This window comes from Danio rerio, chromosome 17 (genome assembly GCF_049306965.1).
Source record: "Danio rerio strain Tuebingen ecotype United States chromosome 17, GRCz12tu, whole genome shotgun sequence".
NCBI classification, from domain to species: domain Eukaryota; kingdom Metazoa; phylum Chordata; class Actinopteri; order Cypriniformes; family Danionidae; genus Danio; species Danio rerio.
In genome coordinates, this window is record NC_133192.1 from 29,134,989 (window position 1) to 29,149,184 (window position 14,196).

Genomic DNA, 14,196 nt, shown 5'->3' on the forward strand with positions numbered 1-14,196 from the left:
GATAATTATTTTATTTTGTTTTGTTTTATATATTAGTACTTTTAATTTAATTTAATTTAATTTAATTTAATTTTATTATTTTATTTTATTTTATTTTATTTTATTTTATTTTATTTTATTTTATTTTTTTATTTTATTTTATTTTATTTTATTTTTATTTTTTATTTTTATTTTTTTATTTATTTTATTTTATTTTATTTTACCCAATTTTGAAAATTAATTCATTAGAGGTCATAGGGCTTTATTTGTTCCTGGTTTCCCACCCCAACACCTTGCTGGTGTGCATTTGTATACTTGTACACTAGAGAACACTCACTCCCTTACCATCCTTTGGCTTAGTCCCTGATTTATCAGGGTTTGCCACAGCGGAATGAACTTCCAATTACACTGGCATATGTTTTATGCTGTGCATGCTCTTCCAGACACCACTAGAGAACATCTGCTCCAAAATCTACTGCCAGTTCATGTTTCTGAGAGATTTCTTAATAAAGTTTGGTTTATCACCGCAGATACAAGACTCTCTTCTCTTGTAAAAAAGTATATTCATAAGAACACTATAGCACACAAACACAATGCAATATAAATTTCAAAGCCCACTCTCTAAAGGCTTGTGATTTTTTTGTTGTGTCACATGTCTTCCTCTCATGGGGGATTTGAGCCAATCTGGCCTCCTGCAGGAGTCTTACAGCTGTGATGAATTCATCATCTCTGCCACTGTTGCCCCCAGAGGGAAGAGAACAGCTCTGGCAAGCCCACCCTCATTCATACACCTCTATCTGTGCCCCCCTACTCCGTCTCAACATGCTTCAGAGCCCTTAATGATGCTACTCTAACACAGCCACTCAATATATATCTTTTGTTGTACATATATATGCATAGAAGCATATGGTGTGGATTTGCCCACAGGCTGCTCTAGTCTTTATCGTCAGTGAGTCGAGGGCTCTGAGCCAGTCAAATCTGAGACGGGCCCCCTCGGGTTTCCTGCCGAGCCGCGGCTCCAATTTAAAGGTCAACTGATAACAGGCCAGACTCATGAATACCCTAAAACATTCTCCCACTAACCCGTCTCTCCATACAGTACGTCTGGCTATCACTCGTATACACACGCCTGACCTTATGCGCCTGAATTTCTAGTTTATTTCTGTCCCTCCTCACCTATGTTTTGGTCTCTGGCCTCTATGAATTTAATTTATGCTTTCCTTTTTTATTTTTTTGGTAATATACTTTCGAGTGAAGCTTATGCATAGAATGTAGTTACTGCGGAAATCACATTTAAGGCTATGGTAAACTTCATTGTGTGTCTTTTGCATATACTTTGGCATTCACATACACATACACAGTTGAAGACAAACATTATTAGTCAATAATACTGCCTAAATTTTGGGCATCACATTGGATAAATATAGATAAACAGTCGTCACAGAGTGCATATAGTACTCCCAGCTAAAAATATTGCACTTCCCTTTACTTTAATGCACCATAAAGCAAACATCTCATTGCTACAACAACATATTATGTATCTATGCAACATACAGATGACAGAGCTCTTAATATATAAATGCCTAAATCTACAAATTTAAACAAACAAACAAAAAAAAAAACATAATTGCAAGCTTATATAAATAGGTCTTAGATCATCAGATAAGTAAAGCATTTTAGAAGTTACTGCTATTGCAGTGAGCAACATCACTAAAAGCAACTTATATCTGCTTAACCCCACAAGTTTGTTTAATGGAATAACCTGACAACTGCGACTAACCATCAAAACCTTTCTTAAAATGAGAAAAAGTATTGAATCACACCTTTTCTTTAGTAGAGCTGCAATCTTCTTTTTGATGAATAAAAACCTCATTTGCAGTGGGATGAGAGAGCACTCCTAAACACCAGAATTAAAGAATCAGGATTAAAGTGGTGATCCACTACGATATCATATTTATCATAAAAGAAATATAGATTTTTTTTATACATGAAGCATGAGCACACATTGCTTTGCATCTTATAAACACAACCAAGCCTTAAAAATACACCCTGGACCACCCCTTTAAACTTTACTTAACAGACTGTCCTTAATTAACATTGAAGTTAAACTAACATTAAAGTCAGAATTATTAGCCCTCATGTGAATTTTTTTTTTTTAAATATTTCCCAAATTAACAGAGCAAGGAGGTTTTTACAGTATTTGCTATAATGTATTTTTCTGCTGGAAAAAAAAGTCTTATTTGTTTTATTTTGGCTAGAATAAAAGCAGTTTTCATTTTTTTAAAAGCATTTTAAAAAAAAGGTCAAATTTTTAAGGTCTAGTAAAATATTATTTACTGTCATCATGGCAAAGATAAAATAAATCAGTTATTAGAAATTAGTTATTAAAACTATTATGTTTAGAAATATAAAAAAAATCTTAATTCAGTTAAGCAGAAATTGGTGAAAAAATATACAGCGGGGCTAATCATTCAGGAGGGCTGAATTACTGTATATTGAAAGAAATTGGTTATTTGTTTTATGGTTCATAACTTACTGCCATTACTCAGAATTTCACACGAATGCATCCTTTAAACTTTAAAATATGACATTTTGTGTGCTGAACTTTAGGGCTCCCAGTTGTCCGGTGTTCTGACAGGCATTATGTCTGGATCAGGATAATTAGTTTGAGTGCGTGCATTAACCATTCTCTGTATTTATTAGACATTCAAACATGAACTTGAATGTCGTGGTCTTTGAAATGACTGATGGCCTCATTCTCTTTCTCTCGCTCTCTCTATTGATCTCTCCAGTCTTTATGACTTGCGATCTGTCTGTGTATTAATCAGCAGAAACAGTGATCTGCCATCCTCTGTTTTGTTTTAAGGTTTTGCTATATTACCGGAGGTGTTTTTTTCCCCTCATTCAGAACACTAGCAGTGATGCTTATCTGATCTCAGATAATTCACGAAGCGTTTCTTGAATTCCTTGTGCTTTTGTGAATTAGAGCTAAATGAATGGGCAGCATTTTACCCGGAATCCATCTGCATGTCCATTGATTTTTCAGGATGGAACTAAGGCTGTGAGAAATCTTGCACGGAAACGGAGCTGATTCATTTGATAGATAAAGATAAAGACCACATCCAACTACAGAACAATGATCTAAGTTTAGAATTATGCATATGTGGGCCTACAGATGCCACGTGCACTGATTATATCTCTAAATGATTTATATCACTATTTATGTCTGTGATTATTTACAATTTTTTACAATCTGTTTTATTACAGCTCATCAAACATACATATCATTATGAAGTAAAAACAGCCATGTGTGAAGGGATAGAATGACAGCAGTTTATGTTGCATTGAAGTGGACATGGTAAAGCAATGAGTTGTCCTGTGGCCCCAGATCAGCTAATCACATTTTTATTGTAAGAGAGAGAGGGAGAGAGAAGAGTGTACAGACACCTGAGCAGACCTGCTTCCATATGTGCTGAGAAGTAAAACCATCTGTTCTTGAGGGCAAATGTTCCACACCTGAACCAACTCAGCATGCAAAATTCACTGTTTGAATTTACAGCACCATTCAGATGTTTTTTTTTTAAATAATAAAAAAATCTTCTGCTCACCACAAGTGCCTTGAACAAAAATATTATTGTTCTTCTTATTATTATTATTGTTCTTCCTGTAACTATTCATGATTACAATTTATTTTTAAAAATAATAATAAAAATAATAAATAATAATACCTATTTACAGCAAAAATACAATGTTGTTTTGTGATGGCAAAGCTTTTTTGGGGGGCGGGGGGTAGGGGGCTTATGATTTAAATAATTTTCAACTGTGACATTTTTTTATTCTTTTGGAAACCATTATGTATGTTTTAATAGACTCTGAATATTCATTTTCAGAATATGATTTTAAAAGATCATAGATCTTTTAAAATGATAATCATTTCTAATATTATAAACGTATAATATGTTTTTATGCAATTAATCAGTTTTATGCAGTCTTAATGAATACAAATTTTATTTTATTTTATTCTGTTTGCTATTGTTTGATTTTACCCATCACTGACCTTGCTGCTTTTTTATATTGACATTGTAAAGTGTCTTAAAAGGTGTACAGGGTTCACCAACATTATTGGCTCATTTTATTTAGCCCTATATACATTTCTTGAGATCGCAAATTATGTAGCCAGTAGTACATATGACTGCATTTCGCTACGGGGCAGGGTCGTATGGTCGGCTTTCCCGCTGTTACCAGTTTGCTCAGTAACTTGCCATGTACGTCGGGAGACTTGAGGCGCACTTTTTTCCTATATAACATTTTTACACTTTTCTCTCTTGTAACATGTAACTTCTACCTTCCTTTAGCATGTCCAGAAGTCCAACTTTTTGTGCAATGGTTAGCATCCTCCTGTCTTTTGGGTTCTACCGCGGCTGCCTTTGATGTTGCAGAACGTTTCGTTTACATTGTAGGGAGAAAACTTGCAGGCATACAGTACAGCACTTCAGAGTCACCCTGCTAGCAATCAAAGATTTGTCAATTTAGCAAGCTGAATGTATTCTGTTCAGTACAGGAGACACTGCACAGAGGAGATTGATTGACAATGGTCTACAGCCAATCAGGACACAGAACACAATGCACTAATCAGGGCACAGAACACAGTGCACTGTAAAACAAAGCATGTCAAATTGCACACAAAAAAAAATTCAAATATTTTCCTTTGGCTTAGTCTCTTTTTCAGAGGTCGCCACAGCGAAGCAATTCTGGCACATGTTTTACACATCGGATGCCCTTCCAGCCACAACCCAGTACTGGGACCTCACCTATTCACCTATAGCACATGTCTTCCGACTTTGGGGGAAACTGGAGCAGAGAGGTAGTACAAATCTCAAAAGGGGTGTTTATTAAGGGAGTGGAGCAGGAAAACAATTGTGCTTGGATGTGCTGGGCAGTGAGTTCTGTGTCCAAAGGGGTCCGGTGATTGGGTGAAGCGAAATGCCGATCAGGGAACGCAGTGGAAGAGGGAGAAGTCGGTGGTGTTCCTGCAGTCATCCGAATGTTACTCTCCCGTCATTGTCAATGGCGTGTATTAAATGTCCCTCTTCCAATGGACAGCAGCAGTCCCTGATCAGCACACAAGGAGCAGAGATTACAGTGAGAGAGTCCTATTCATGGCAACGCTGATGCCACACTAGCAGGTCTACCACAATACAAAACAGGTTTACTGACTTTTTTTAAGCAAAGTGAATTAAAAATAAGTTTACTGACTAATTTTAATATAAATCAACTAGTTTTAGTCTTATAGTTTCATTCTTAAAGTCCCCATAAATCGGAAGCTGCGACCGTTATTTTTTTTGTATTGCGTATTGACAGTTTCTAGAGAAACATAATATTAAATAACAGTGGGTGTGGCTTGTTTTTTCTGCTGCGAGCTGAATCAAAGAGCATAGAATCAACAAGAGGCGACACTCTAGTGCAATTTTGGAAACAGCCACTATATGCCGCGGTGGCCATTTTGGAATAAAAATTGCAATAGAGCAACAGCATATCATAAGTCTATAAAATAAACTATAAAAAGTGCTGATGATTGTGATAGTAAGTGTTATATTGTTGTCTTTCAGGTTGTAACTATATATTTTTTAATAAATAAATAAAAAACAAAGTAGCTGCTTGCCATCGCAACAGCAATAAAATCTAATGGACGGCCGATCACTTTCAACCCAAAATGGTGGAATTGCAGGGCTGTTGCTGGGCTCTGCTGTTGCAATGGAATGTTCTATTTAGTGTCGCCTCTTGGTCATTCTGGGGGGTAAATATGTTAGTCAGGCCCAATACCTAAAACATACATGATCTGACAATTTAACTAAAAGCAATCAGGAAATGCACTTTCAGATTAGAATGCAAATATTTTCAGTTTTCTTAATGACATGCACAATTGAATTTTTTTACCTTAAAACTGGCAATGTGGGTTAACACAATCCTATGCTTAGTTTTGATTTCATGAGGACTTTAAAAATGACTAAGTAGACTGAGTGGTGTTTTTATTTATAATATTTTATTTTTGATTTGGACTAAATTTGCCAAGACAACCAAACTACAATGTCCCTGTTTTGATAACACTTTAAACTTGTAAGATATCTAAAAAAAACAAAAAAAAAAAAAAACAGACCCAAATCTCATAAGTTTATTTGCTTGTAAAGCATATTCACTTTGAATATGAATAAAAACAAAACTTATTCTATCCTGGTTCAGTAGTGTTTACTGTGTAGTTCCTTTACTACAGAATGTTGAGTCGCATAATGCACCACGTTCACTAGCACCACAGTGAATAAGGCACACAAACACAGTAACACACACAATCAGACAGAAACAAATACAGTAACACACATTCACACGTCAGGATAGATGATTGCTGTTCTTGTGCTAAGCTAGTGAGCTCATTGTTCACCACTGACAATGCCATCTGTGCCTGTACTGTAATATGTATACAACCACACACACACACACACACACGCAAACACACACATATGCTGCATCTCATGTGACAAAGCTTCTAAATCTGTGCGGCTGCTATCCAGACTCCATTTCCACTCTACAGCACCTGTGTGTATCCTTAATTCAGTGTTAGGCCTCCAGTCGAATACTTCCACGTTCACTACCACCTGAGACCCACACACACACACACACACATCACTGACACCAGGCAGCTGAAGATGGTTCTATTTCAATGCAAATAGCATCTCATCCACAGGGTTGAGGTCTCTAGATTAGATTTGTGAGTTTTCCGTCTAGCTGTACTCCTGCAGCAGGGACTCCGTTAATCGGCTGGATTGACTTCTTCACGCAGTGGATTCTGTTTCTGAGTTTGCTTTAATAGACTCCGATCTCTCTGCAGACCTGCTGAAAGCATGACGCTCACTGAGAGCCGAGTTTGACTGTAATAGTGAGTGGAGATGATGGGCTGTGTACACATCTGCTATTAGAATTTACTTTAAAAACAGCTAGCCATATCTTTTAGAGTTTGCTTTTGTGCAAGTTATACACTGCAACAATATCGGTTAATTAACTGTTTTCGGATTTTGTGTTTTCCTTTTATTTACATTTGTATATTGCATTATGGAACATAAATCTCTAATTTGTTAACTTTTGATCTTAGAAATTGAACTCTAGCGTTAAACAAAGTGACTTTTATTGACATTTTAGTAGTTTGAAATAATATAATGTATAAGAAATAATATATAGAGAAATAAATCTGTAAATTAAAATAACAGGAAATGTACTGGCAGCTTAATTTTTGTTAGGTTTTTTGTATCATAATATACAACTCACCCAGACAATATATCACTTGAAGTGAAGTTGATTTCTAAACTGTGTATGAATGACCTCAGCTTGTCATGCATAAGCTAATGCATAATTCACCAATAACAGGGTATCCGTGGTGTCTTCAAAAGTCTTGAAATGTCTAAAATCTCAAAAGCTAGGTTTTAGGCCTTAAAAAGTCCTAAATCTACTAAAAATATTGTGTTATAGGTCTTATTTTTTTACAGGTCCTAATTTTCCCCACACAATCACCAAAAAAACTGACCTATTGTTTATTATTATTATTATTATTATTATTATTATTATTATTATTATTATTATTGTAGACTGAATTAATTGGCAGCTATGTTTTTATATTCTTGGTAAGGGTTATATGGTTTGTGAATAAAAATATATTTGAAAGTTTTTTTTTTTTAAAAAAATGTATTATTGTATTATTAAATGCAAAAACTATTTTATCATTTTTTGATAGGGCAAGTGAAAAATCTTTCCTGGGATATTCAGAAAAAAAATCCTTAAAATAAATTTAACTATGTGAAACCTGCAGAAACCCTGAATCAGATGATTCCTAACTCACTATAAATAACCAGAGTTTCTTACCTCAGTCATCTTCGTCTTGAAGAATCCCCCCTTCCACCCCTACTCCTCCCCCTTACTTGACAGGGCGGCATGACGGCCCAGTGATTAGCACTGTTGCCTTACAGCAAGAATGTCATTGGTTCAAGTCCTTACCTGGCCAGTTGACTTTTCTGTGCGGAGTTTACTTGTTCTCCCCATATTCACGTGCAAGGGTTTCCCCCGGATTCTCCGGTTTCCTTCCACAGTTCAAAGACATGCGACATAGGTAAATTGACCAAACCAAATCAGTACCATAGATAAGCTCTTAATCAGCAATTCTTAATCTGCCAGTAGCTATAAATAGAGTTATCTAGACCTACCTGAGCTCAAACTCCCGTCTCTCCCTACAAACGAGAGGGAGCCCCGAGCTTGAGGATCTTACTAGCTCAGGGCTTTTTCTCGGGACAGCATGCCAAACATGCTTTATTGTCAATCATCAGCTAAGTGTGAACTCTTGAAACTATAAAAAAAAGTTACTTTTTAAATAACTTTTTAAGGTTAAAAGTTGTGAGAAGAAATATTAAGGTCTCATAATGCAGTTCAAAGGCATATATAAATGTTGAAAAATAAAAACATGAATCACAAAATACATTAAAAAAAATTATTTACGGATATTTTTTTATAGATTACGTTTTCAGGTAATCCTTACAAATATTGTAATGATAATCCAGAATGTGTATTGCATATGTGCAGTGCATCTCTTATGACAAATACTGTTGTAAAATACCCCAATTTAATTGTAGAGCTTTTTTTATAAAAAATTTTTTACAATACTGTTTTATTTATGTTTTAAGTACTAATCAACTGAGATTCATATTTTCTCTCTGCTTGTCTGGCATATCAATTTTTTTCATGCAGTCTTGACATGCTTTTCCATGGTTTTTCCCCAGTGTATCTCTTGTTAGCCCTCTTTACAATAAATTTTCCAATATTTAGTTGTTTAATTGCATTTAATCTTAAGCTTTAGCATTCAATTTATGACATTAGTTTCTTTTCAAATATTGAATTTAATTTAGTAGATTTTTTCTATATTATATCTATTATATTTATACTTTTTAATAACATACATTTCTTTCAAATTTGACATTTTATCACTTTATCTGGCATATCTGTATTTTTTTCTCTCCAAGGAATGCTTTTTTTTTTCTCATACCTAATTAATATGTTTAACGTTTTCACAATGAACATTATTTCTGTTTTAAATATTTATTTTCATTTTATTATAGCTGTATTCTAGAAAAGCCGTAAAATGCCTCCATATGCCACACATTAAGTTTTCGAACAGAGCAGTGTAGTGTTCTAAAGCAGTGGTTCCCAACCTTTTTCTCTGGGGCCCCCCCCCATGAACATATACAAACATTGGAGCCCCCCCACCATATAAATACACACGCACGCACACACATATGTACCGTATATATATATATATATATATATATATATATATATATATATATATATATATATATATATATATATATATATATATATATATATATATATATTTATTACTGTATGTGTGTGTTTATGTGTATTTAGATAGGCTTTGTCATACTGTCTAATCTTTTTCTTTGCCTCTGAAGAATCATTACATTGACGTTTGTCTGCCATTTTTGTTTTGATTTTGCCTTTACGAGAAGTTGGACAAGCACATTGCGCAAGTGAGCAAAATGTAAAAAATTATTTAGAGTTATTTATTTTAATTATTTTAACTATTATGCTGGAATTTTAAGCATGTGTTTTTATTTATTTTTTTTTTTTGGTACTTAAAAATACATATATTCCTGAGAATTTTTTTTTTATAAATATTTCCCAAATTATGTTTAACAGAACAAGGAATTTAACAGTATTTCCTCTAATATTTGTTTTTCTTCTAGGCTTATTTGTTTTATTTTAGCTAGAATAAAAGCAGGTTTAAATATTTTGAAACCTATTTTAAGATCAATATTATTAGCCCCCTTAAGCAATATATATTTTTGATTGTCTGCAGAAGAAACTACTGTTATACAATGACTTGCCTAATTACTTTAATTAAGCCTTTGAATTGCACTAAATTTGAATGCTTATATTTAAAAAAAAAAAAAAGTAGTAAAATATTATGTGCTGTCATCATAGCAAAGATAAAAGAAATCAGTAATTAGAAATGAGATATCAAAACTATTATGTTCAGAAAAAAGTAAAAAAAAAAAAAAAAAAAAAAAAAAAACTTCTTTCCATTAAACAGAAATTGGCCAGGAAAAGGGTTGCTAATATTCAGGAGGGCTAATAATTCTGACTTCAAGTGTATACATACAGTTATTTTCCACCCTGCAAAGGAAAGAGAAATAAATACAATAGAATAAAAATATAAAACAAACTGTGCTTTAAGCATCTCCACTGTGAGAAAAACACTTTAGCTACAAAAATCCTTCAGTCGAGAGCAGAGAAACATTTTCTTGTTATGTTTGATTAATGATAATAAAAACAGGCGGCAGCAGGAATATTTTGCGCTGTCTCTTTAATGGTTTCTCTTTCACGTCTTTTGATCCTCAACTCGTTTGTTTATTACACAAATGAGGGTTAATATAAATAATCACTAAACACCGCGTTTTGACACCTATTTGACCATTAAAGCGCTCACGTTAAGATGACTAGATGTCCGCGCTCCTCTGCTCATCTCAGGGTGCTAATGAGAGCGAATGCTGACCGGCCGTATGCTTCTGACTGCGTGTGCGTGTTGCACACACACATAAGCACGCGGTCTTTCGCAACACATACAACTGGAAAGGGGGCGGTATATGATGTATATAATTGTTTATCTTGATTAATGCTTTTTTATAATCGTTTGAAATCGAAATCGGATTTTGGATTAATTTTACAGCCCTGTATAATAGTGGAGCATTTTATGCCTTTTTCTACCTCAACACTTATCCTCTCCCGCGCCCCCCTTGTGAACTCTGGCGCCCCCCTTAGGGGGGCGCGGACCCCAGGTTGGGAACCACTGTTCTAAAGCACCGCTTCACTCCAGTGTTCTTGTTCTCATCTAGTATCCTCAATCACACAGATTACAGCCAATTAATCTCTCACCTTTGTGCCACTCCCATAGGAGTCTGACCTAAATACATCAAGATGAGTTTGGAATCTGAGCATGTTTGATAAGGACAGAGTTTCAGAGTGAGCTTTGATGACCAGGTCTCAGCCGGAGCTGTAAAAGATCTCACTGATATGACACACTGCAGTGTGGTTTGAATCTAGAGTTCAGACTCATCTGACTTAAAAGCAGAGAAATGAGATGAATTAGGCCTGTGGTTGAGTATTAATCTGTCGTTTTATGTAGGATGTCGAGAGAGAGAGAGATCTGGTGTGTCTTCATGTCTTCTACTAAACTCAAGGTGCAGTTCTTTGGTTTTCTTTTTTGCTTTGGTTTATTTATTTGTTTGTTTGCTTGATTCTTATTTTTGGTTTGGTTTGTTGCTTGTCTTTGTTTAACTTTTTTTTATTTGTTCGTTTATTTATTTATCTGTTTATTTATTTATTTATTTATTTATTTATTGTTTTGTACAGTTTAATTAGTTAATATTTTGATTTGTTTAATTTTGTATTTGTATTTATTTTTGTACTTATTTACAGTAATTTGTTTATTATTCTTTTGTTTTGTTTATTATGTTTGATTTTAATTTTGTTTTGTATTTTTTTTAATTGTAATTTTTGGTTTGTTTATGTTTTTTGTTAGTTTTTCTTGTCCGTGTGCGTTGTATTATGTGTTTTTGTTAGTGCTTGGCAACAGAAATAAGCACATTTGTCTTTCTGGTGATGTGGTGTTTGTTAAGACTGGAGCCTATTTTAACAAAAAACAGCACAAAAGTGAACTATTGTCCACCCATCCTGCGTTTCACTTTCATTTCCTGTTTTTCAGAGAGAGAGAGAGAGAGAGAGAGCAAGAAAGACTGTGCAAAGAAAAATATAATAAAAACAATAATTTCCTTTGAATATGTCTGGCCTGGTGAGAGTTGACTGGAGCTCAATGCCCCGAGGCCTACAGCTGGCCCCTGATCCACAAATGAAGAATTAGCAGAACGGTCTGGCAATTAGAGGCCAAATCCCTGCGCTGAGAGGGAATGCCAGAGAACATTCCTGCACTGGGAACGCCTTCCCAAATCTCACCAATTTGATCCAGGCATAAAACAATCTTGTAAGCATGCAAGACTAACTAACCCCTGAGAATGAAGAAAGAGAAAGAGAGCGCTGGCTGAAGGGCATATAAAAGACTTTGTTCCCCTTTTGACATTTTAAACTAGCCTATGCTGATAGAGAAAAGAAACACCAGCTTAAATCAATAGGAATTGGTCAAGGCAGGTTTGTTTCTGATATGATGAAGAAATTAGACCTTGTTTTGATCAGGTATTAACTTTTCAACGTTCCAATTAGTTTCCATCCTTGTTTTAAAGAGATATTTCACTCAAAATGGTGTAATTTGGCTGTTCATTTGCTCACCCTCAGGTCATCTGTGATGCACTTGTTTATTTTGCTTCAGTAGACAATTTTTAGCTGAAGCCATGGTGGAGAATATTTTAAGAATTTGTCTTTGGAGAAAATCGAAAATCCTGCTCATCTGTGATGTTTGTGCTATTCAACAAGCTGAATTTTGTCTTTTAACCTGTTAAACGAGTTTACAAATCATGCTGTAATTAATTCATGAATTGAACAGAGCTGATTTTATCTGTTCTCAAGTCAACCCCTCACTGATTCAAATGATGTATTCAAAGTGAGTCTATCTACAGTTAACAACTCCCTGATTCAAATGATCTGCTATGACGAAGTCTGCTGTTAGTAAATCACTGACTCCAAGTAGTGAAGTTTATTTATAAACAAATTTCAAGAGGATCACATGCTTATGATTGTCCATAGCTGTTCCAGCATTAGCTCATGACCAATCATCTAATCAGTTAATTCCTAACTCACTATAAATAACCAGAGTTTTCTTAGCTCAATATCTTCGTCTTGAAGAACCCCCCTCTCGCCCTGCAACAGGTGGGAGCCCAGAGCTCGAGGATCTCATAAGCTCAGGGCTCTCTCCCGGGACAGCATGCCAAACAAGCTTTATTAAAAATCATCAGCTAAGTGTGAACTCTTGAAATTTGTTTTAGAACGAATCGTTTTTAATTTAGATGTTAAGATGTTTATAAATGAATCTTCATGTTTTGAAAGAACTTGAATGAATTATTTAACCACTGCCCCATTCAGACTGAAATACTGGTGATTTTAGTGTCATACAGAGTGCTAGAGGGCGAAAAGTTAGGTTGATTCTCAGGGCCCATGCAGTGTTTGGGTCCTATTAGGGGGTACTATCTGGAGTACTATTTGGGGCTCACCAGAACACAATCCCAACTCAATCCCCCTTCTTTACTTTTGTCCGCGAAATCCACCATTGCCAACACCACCCCCCCTTTTTTTGCCTTACATTTGTCTGTGACACCCGCGGAATGTTGTCATAGGGCACGTACTGGCCAGCAGTGCTCCTGGTGTCATATATTCAGTAACAGTGAATAAACCAGCCAAGACCAGCAAAAAACACATTCCACAACTCACTATGTTTCTATGCTATGTTTTTTTGCAGTTTTTGTTTTCGCAAATCCACCAGAGGCCTTTGTGTACGCTTTTTCAGATCTTAAATTTCTCTCACGATTTACTCCTCCTGTTCTCATGTAAATCCACCAGAGGCTGCTGTCAACTGACTGACTGACCGACTGACCAATCAACTAAGCCACCCTCCTCCTTCCCTAAACCCAACCAATAGTGTTTTTAGAAGCACTGATTGACCCGTCCATCCCCTGCCATACACTCAGTCGACAGTTTTAAAAAGCAATCCAGAAAAAGAAAAACCCTCACCTGATTTTTCCAATGTTTTCAGATTTTACCACATTCTCACCCTGTTATTTACTTGTTTATTTTATTTTATTTTTTAGCTTTTGTTTTTGTCTTACCTTCTTTCTTAAACTATTCTTCACCGGTCTTCATTGTCGCTGTCAACTCTGCTTTGCGTCTCAAGTCCACGGACGTACATGTTGAGCTACTGGCCAAATTGGTTACAGTGGAAAAGCCATCGATACGGAGGTAAGTGGTCAGCTGGTAAGCGAGAAAATGAACGGCGTCATACCTCATCGTAGCATTCATTTTAAAGAATGAAGCTCTGGCCACATAATTTGCAAACTCTTTAGAAATGTATAGGGCTATGATTTCAGAATAAGCCTATGTTGATTTTGTCAGGCCCTGTTAGAAAGCCAATTTAATACATTTGTATAAATGTATTTAAAA

The 14,196-nt window shown here is 35.2% G+C and overlaps 1 protein-coding gene across 2 annotated transcripts in view; it reads left to right on the plus strand.

The window, feature by feature from the left end:
• pacrg (PARK2 co-regulated) overlaps positions 1–14,196 on the plus strand; it is a 160,611-nt gene that overhangs the window by 106,383 nt on the left and 40,032 nt on the right. The window contains exon 5 of one of the 2 annotated variants that reach the window (XM_068214400.2): positions 3,247–3,992. Coding sequence (XP_068070501.1) covers positions 3,247–3,272 — 26 coding nt within the window. The 3' untranslated portion in view covers positions 3,273–3,992. 2 annotated transcript variants of the gene reach the window in all.